Source organism: Primulina eburnea, chromosome 1, assembly GCF_022965805.1.
Source record: "Primulina eburnea isolate SZY01 chromosome 1, ASM2296580v1, whole genome shotgun sequence".
Lineage (NCBI taxonomy): Eukaryota > Viridiplantae > Streptophyta > Magnoliopsida > Lamiales > Gesneriaceae > Primulina > Primulina eburnea.
Window position 1 is genome coordinate 6,289,430 of NC_133101.1, and position 7,541 is coordinate 6,296,970.

A 7,541-nucleotide genomic window follows, 5' to 3' on the forward strand; every position below is an offset into this window, starting at 1 on the left:
GGGTATTATGGTCAATATATAATCTTATCATGATCACTATTCAAAAATTATTAATTATCACATCCTTTGAGGAGGTATAATTAATGACACAAATAACATGTATAGTGTGGGCTTTCAATCATAATCAAGTGTCTATAGATTAATAAAAAACGAACCAAACGCGAGCGAATAAATCTGACCGTTTTTCCTTTTCTAGCTACTGCCATTTAACCGAGTGAATGAACCCACAGGCACATATAGTATTACATTAAGGCTACCACAAAAGTGACCTTTATTTTCTTTTGTAATATAATATGTAAAAGCAATATTCGTGTTTGTATATGAATTCGTGTTTGTATATGAATCGTAGTTATTATATTGTTATTATCCGTCCATTCGTTGCGCACGCAGCTTTTTGGAACATGGGCTCATCGGTTTCAGCTCCGACACGATCCCAGAAATTTCAGACAAAATCATTGTGTCAGTCTCACCACCGGAGGTTTCTTTAGGGAAAAAAATATAAAAAAGAGAGGACTTAATTTAATTTGAATGGACACATTTTTTTAAATTCTTTAGGTATTTATTTCACCCTTTGCAATGTCAAAATTCAAAAATATTCTAATTTATGGCACAAAACTGATCGATATATTCAGTGTTGTATGCTTGTATAAATTGTAATAATTGTTTGAATAACTTGAGATATTTTCTCATGGCATCCAAAAACTCTTTTGTGTGCTCTTAGGCGGTATGGTATGCCCTGTCTATAGCAATACAACATCTCAAATCATTAACACCTAAGTACATTCAATCATTCTTGCTCACTTGTTGTTCAATATAGAAATATTTATTGTCATAACAGATATAACTTTTGGTAAAACGTCAAACGCTCGGTCTTACAATATGATAATAATTATAAAATAAAGAGGGTATCTATAATTGACTTAAATCTAATCGATAAAACAAATAAATGAATTTCAAATCTATCGAACCAAATGCATCATTCAGAGAGAATCGAAGACGATTGACCTGTTTGTCTTGAAGTTGGTCCGGCTTGGTAGACCAATCTTTTAGTGCGCAACATTCGGGGAAACTGCCACATTAAGATGCATCATACTGCCGGAGAAAAGTTCAACTCAACTAAGCTGGCAGGAGATCCTCCCACCAATATTAAATTAACCCCCTAAATCTATTAAAATAGGGAGGTAGGCCAAACTTTAATTATGATGAGAAACATAAGTAACCATTTTTATAAAAAAATAAAAAATATTAAATGAAATTAATTATTTGCAAAGTCTATTATTTTTTAAGCAACATGGAAATTTTTCTTGGAACGTTACCATTTTATTTATTTTTTTCCCAAAATATAAATTTCTGATTTTTTAAAATTAAGTTTTTATATTTTCCAAAATTAATCGATTATTATCCTATATTTTAGCACAAAATTAAATAAGAGAATACCTTTTAGATTCTAGAAATTGTTATAAACACCGCACATTTATTTCTCTATCTTTAATAGACAAGATTACCTTTAAACATTTTTTTATTATATGGTTTAAACTAGCATTGGCCTAACATAATGCACACGACCACTAGCATCGCTATAATACTAAATTTTATTAATTAAAATTTTATAAAGAGAGTGATGTATTTAACATTATTAATTAATTAAAGTAGCAATGATAAAAAAAATTTAAATCAATTATATTATAAAATGTGGTTATCCAAAACAAATGTAAAAAATCTACTATTACAGTTTTGATATGACGTCCATCCACTGTTTTCATCGCCACATAGGTGAACATAATATCATATTTTGTATTATGTTAATGGGAGAAAATGTTTTTTTTTTTTTTTTGCTTTTTTCAATAGCTCTACAATAAAAATATCGATCCAACCGAGCCTAGAACTCGTAGAATCACTCCAACCAGATAATTGGACCCGCAAACCGGGTCTCATCACCATTCAGATCTGAGACCGGTCCATCTACTTCGGCCCAATGTTTTCGTAAGCACAAGGATTCAGGCATTTTACTTGTATTCCACTGCACATGCCAAAGCAGGGGACTCAGGCTCCACAGCAATACTCTCTCAATTTTTTCCAGTGTTCTAAAATGTGAAGCTCGATAAATACACTCCATTTCGGAGAAAAACTGGAAAAAACGATTAAATTATAATTTGTCTGAATTAAACGTAATTTAGTGTACTTAAGCATAACTAATCACATCTATTTATTTTTAATTTTTTTATTTTGAAGGTATGTCTTTTATTTTATAATAATAAGTTAGGTTTTTAATTTAGATATTAATTTTTTAATTTTAATTATGATTAATATATTTAATAATGATTTGATAAATATTTAGCAATTTTTAATGTGATCTAGTTGCAAAAATAAATAAAGATTGCAATTTTAGATTTTTATGATTTTATAAATATGATAATTAATACATCAAACTTAAATTTAGCATATTTTTATGTATTATTTTATCTATTATTGGTTTGAGATAATTATAATTACACTAAAAAAAAACGTTTCAAAAGCTTGGAACTCGACATCCGCATTTTGGAACGTTTCACGTTTTTTAAAACCTTGATCTTTTCCTCAAACCTCTATATTCACTCTTGTAATTGGTCTTTTTTCAACATCTATCTAAAAACCTCTACATATTACTCGTATCGAGACAACGACCAAATGTATAAAAAAACCGGATCCATCGCTTAAAAACCGAGAACCTTGGTATTAAAACACAAATGGTGCAATAATGACCATTGTAAGTTCCAAAAAAAAAAAAAATCAATAGTAACTGATAACTTGTAGTTCATCTGACACTAATGAGATATCGGATACGAAACCCAATTATTGAGAGAATACCCTTTTTTTGTTTTGAAAGCTATGAGAGAATACTCACTCAAGCGGTAATGTCGATGCTACCTGTGGGGCAGTGTCTTCACAGGATCTCAGCCATTGATTTTACATGGTGATTAAATTTAGGCCTTTGATCACTTCATGGGGTGTATGTGTGTGTAAATCTGGGCCTTTGATCACCTCATGGGGACAGTGCCTCACAAGGTAGGGTGAAATGAACCCACTCAAGCAACGTGCAAGTTTTTTTGCAAAGCTTATAAAAAGTCACGTTTATTATGACAAAAAACCACCACCACAGGAACATATTGCACGCTGTTCATTAAACTCACATAGTATTTAACAAAATATGCCGGAAATATTGTATATGATCCATTACGATACCCCAAAAAACGTGTAACCCGCAACGACTATTAGCTTAGTAGCTGTATTTTTGGAACAAAAAACAAAAAAAAAACCGAATCCTATGCAAATTATATACGAATATTTATGTACTAGACGAAATCAACGGCGTCAAACGACTGGATTGTTAATGTTAAGAAACATGGACATGGTATTCTTGAAAATGATCCCGGAATCATAAAGTCTTCCTTCAAGAAAATAATTGAACTCCGAAAGAATTGACCTGGTATGCATGGGAAAACCAAGGGTGCTCCAGTGCCTCTCTTGCCGTGGGGCGTCTCTTTGGATTGATTTGAAGCAAGAATTTCAAGAAATCAATGAGCGCAGGATCCGGAATCTGAAGGTGATCCTCTAGGGATGATTCCACGGGGAAAATGTACTCTACTTGGTCTGTCTCCTGGAACAAAATTTATATATTTACAAAGATAATGCAAGAAGAGTTAGTAAACAGTAAATTTTTCTTTTGATCGTTTTTGAGGGCAACTGCACCCATTTGCCCCTACTGAATTCCAGCATTTAAATCGGGAATTTGATCTATAAATAAAAAGTTTACCTCATTTAAGTAATACAGATCATATTCTTCGGTAAAAAACTTGTGTGTCTCCTGGCCCTTCTTTAACATGCTCACGTCGATTGGACCGAGCAACCCTATCACGCGTGCCAGAAGCATCACAACTCCTTCATTTGGAAAGAGTACCTACAATACTATTACAGTTTTATGATCCTCTTTTTTATTTTTCTCCTAAGTAAACCATTTAACTGCAGCTAACCGAATTATATTGTCGCAGAAACATTTTCAAATTTTTTCCGAAAATTTTAAAAATAAATGCATCAATATGCATACCTCCCCGGTACATAACTCAGCCAAAATGCAGCCAACAGACCACAAATCAATCTTTTGGTCATAAGGGAGGCCTAACATAACCTCGGGAGCCCTATAAGATCGAGATTGTACATACAAGGACAAGTTGTCTGTCTGAAAGCAGCTGCTGCCAAGGTCAATGATCTTTATCTCGCATCTTCGGTAACTTTTAATAAGTATATTTTCTGGCTTTAGATCACAGTGAATGATCCCTAAATCATGTAGATACGATACTGCCTCCAAACATTGTCGAGTTATGACCTGCAAATAAAACAGGCAACCTTATTTATTTTTGCAAAAATATTTTTTAGTGAAATCAGATCAGATAGAAGAATTTTTCAATAAAATGAACCTGTAGACGATTCAACGTAAAATACGGGTCCCCACCGGATTCCCGGTTATATTTCTGGAATTCATATAAGTTTGCGCGTAGAAGTTCAGTAACAATAAATAAATGTTCCTGCAATAGAAATTTAAACAGAAAATACAATAAGATCAAACAAATATCGAACTAACTTTCACACGGTTCAATTTTACAATTGAAGTAAGATATTAAACAATGTGTCATATACGACCTGATGGTAAAAGTAATCGTAAAGACGTAAAATATGGTGCTCATCAGCAGGATCATGCCTGTTAACAAACTTTAGAAGTTTGATCTCATCTAAGCTCTGATCAAAAAAGTCCTTGTCATTTTTTATGATTTTTAAGCAAACATCCATTCCCGAGTAAAGATCACGCGCCTGGATTACTTTGCTGAAAGCTGCAGATCCCAGATATTCAGTGACGTAGTATCTACCCGCTATGATATTATTCAGAACAATAGGTAGCTCCTTGTTTTCTTCGAACCCGGTCCTGTGAAATCGTGTAAGTTATTGAATAATGTATTACTACAAATTAAAATGCAAAAACAAACTCAAATCCTAGATTTAAAACAGATTAAAGTGATGGTAACTCAATTAATGATATAAGCGGAGCCAGGAATATTAATAAGGCGGCAATGTAAACTATAGTATAAAGACCTGTACAAAATACGCAAAACCTGAAATTCCGGGGACTTCGCATATAAATATTTTTAAAAGCTAACATGTTGCACATCAAAGTTGAAAAAAAAACTTGAAAAACTTGACCTTTTCTTACGATCATTCACCTGTTTTTTCTATGTATAATTCTTAGGTCGAATATTTCATAATCATCTTCCTTGTCACCACACATCATAAGTTCATCTGATGGAGCACCATCCTCTTCTTCTACTGCAGCTTGGAGTTCACGAGATTCTCCCGAAATTACATCATCTTCAATGTATTCAAAGTTTTCATTTCCATTGGATTGGCTATCTTTCCGAACAGAACAAAAATCAAGGGAATTAATGAAACCTCCAACAAAATCGTTAGAATTCCTTTCAGTCGAAATGTTAGTCACACCTGCCTCATGCTTTTCCTCTCGAGATTGTAGCTGACTCTGATGTGCATTGGCTGTGCTCAGATTTCCGAGGCCATAATATGTGGGACTACCAGCATAAGCCCTTCGCAACCTACTGCAGGAAGCACAGAGAGAAGCCGAACAACTATAATCATTGCAATGTTCTTCACACTTTTCTTCACTTTTCTCAAGCTGAAACAGTTCACCCAACTTATAATAATCTCTTTTAGCTTCATTTTTAAAGTATTCCCTTGAGTTTAAATCCCAAGCGCCCTCTACAGACTCAACGTTATACCCGAATTTATCCTCGGTATGTTCCCCTGTCTGGACCGTCATTATATACTTGTCCTCACTTGGATCACCCTCAAAATCCCCATCACCAAAAAGTGGTGGCATATCAAAGTCTTCATCTTTCTCCTTATACCAGAACAGATCATTTTGCATATCAAAATCGGGGTAATCTCGAGCTGTACCAAACTGTGACAACCTGTCAGACGAAGCTTGAGATGTTGGTCGAGTAGTACGAATCCCATAAGGATTTGTAAATTCTGGAAAATAAACAGCAGAAGAAGAACAAAGAATCAAGAACAATGCCAAGCACTAGCAACACACATAAAATCGATCCTACGAGTTCTCGACTGAATTAAAATATAACCAAGAACAACTAAATATTCCAATCGAAAATTTGGTTGATAAACTCTACAGCTTATTTTGGTAAGAAGCAACTAAATTACTGTATGTAAACAGATGCCATTACAAAAAAATGAATTTAAAACTGACACACATTTAGCACATTTACTCACCAAAAATGGAGCATACATCAAATTCTAACACAAAACCAACCAATCCCAGAAACAAAAGCAGTACATAGTAACCAAAAAGAACAAGACTCAATCCCAGAAACTGATAAAGAAAGAGAGAGAACACAGAAATTAACGAATCCCATTTACCAAAAAAAATAAATATAACAATTAATCAACTAGATATTTAAATAATAATAACTAAATTATTATGCAACAAGAAAAAAGGGAAGATCAAAAGTTAATACCAGAGGAGCATAATTCAGTAGTAGACGAACCCAAACTGACAAACTCATCATCAGACGAACCCTTCGAGCTCCTGCCGCCGCCGTCTCCACCAAACAGCAGCAGCCGAGAGGACGGAATCCTCAACGGCCGCGGCGGCGGTTCCATTGGGAATAAGAATTTCTCGAAATCAGAAGAGCCCAGGTGGGATTTGTCCCTGACATCCTCCATGAGAGCCGATTCACTCACTGATAGACCATTCTTCCTCAAGAATTCCAACACCGATTCGAATTTAACCTCTTCCATTGAAGCTAAAATGGAGAGTTGGAATCAAGAGAGGAGGAGCAGGAGGAGAAATAAAAAGAAATTCATGGGATTGGAGCGGGCTGCTGTCTGAAGGGTCAACAGTCGATTCTCTGCATGTTCCTTGTCTTTCACTCTCTCTTTGTACATATATATGTATACGGTGTATGTAAAGGTGTAGACTGAGAAAGAAGGTGTGTTTTGTGTGTAGCTGTGTGAGGGAGAAAGGTGTCGGTTTGTTAAGACAAGTCTAAAATAATATTTATTTGTATTTGAAATTATTAAATCTGAAAGTCAAATATCTCTCAATTTTTTTGACCAGAACTCAAATTTCAAATTATTTTATTAAATTACTTACGAGTTATTGCAAGCTTCAATATTTTATTAAAGAGTATGTCTTTTGTGAGACGGTCTCACGGATCTTTATCTGTGAGACGGGTCAATCTTACCCATATTCACAATAAAAAGTAATACTTGTAGTATAAAATGTAATACTTTTTTATTAATGATCCAAATAGATATCCGTCTCACGAAATAAGACCGGTGAGACCGTCTCACACAAGTTTTTGTCTTTATTAAAATAATATAATTATTTATTGAATATATTTATTTCAATTTTTTTTTTCTTAATAGCTCGTGAACATGTTCGAATTTCGAGTTAAGCTCAAACTTGAGGTTTTATTCGAATC

The 7,541-nt window shown here is 33.9% G+C and overlaps 1 protein-coding gene across 5 annotated transcripts; it reads right to left on the reverse strand.

Annotated features, from left to right (window-relative positions):
• Positions 1-3,156: 3,156 nt before the first annotated feature.
• LOC140824643 (serine/threonine-protein kinase ppk15) lies at positions 3,157-7,027 on the reverse strand. Of its 5 annotated transcripts, XM_073186209.1 has the most exons (8): positions 6,573-7,025; positions 5,527-6,072; positions 5,253-5,439; positions 4,678-4,957; positions 4,455-4,562; positions 4,085-4,363; positions 3,794-3,937; positions 3,157-3,637 (listed from the first exon to the last, which is right to left on the reverse strand). In XM_073186209.1, exons 1-8 carry the CDS (start codon positions 6,853-6,855, stop codon positions 3,431-3,433), a joined length of 2,034 nt encoding a protein of 677 aa, XP_073042310.1. In that variant the 5' UTR covers positions 6,856-7,025; the 3' UTR covers positions 3,157-3,430. The 5 variants fall into 5 exon arrangements, with proteins under 5 accessions (XP_073042310.1, XP_073042314.1, XP_073042305.1 ...); XM_073186213.1 differs by having other exon boundaries at positions 4,846-4,957; positions 5,253-6,072; positions 6,573-7,027; XM_073186204.1 differs by having other exon boundaries at positions 5,253-6,072; positions 6,573-7,023.
• Between the last annotated feature and the right edge of the window lie 514 nt (positions 7,028-7,541).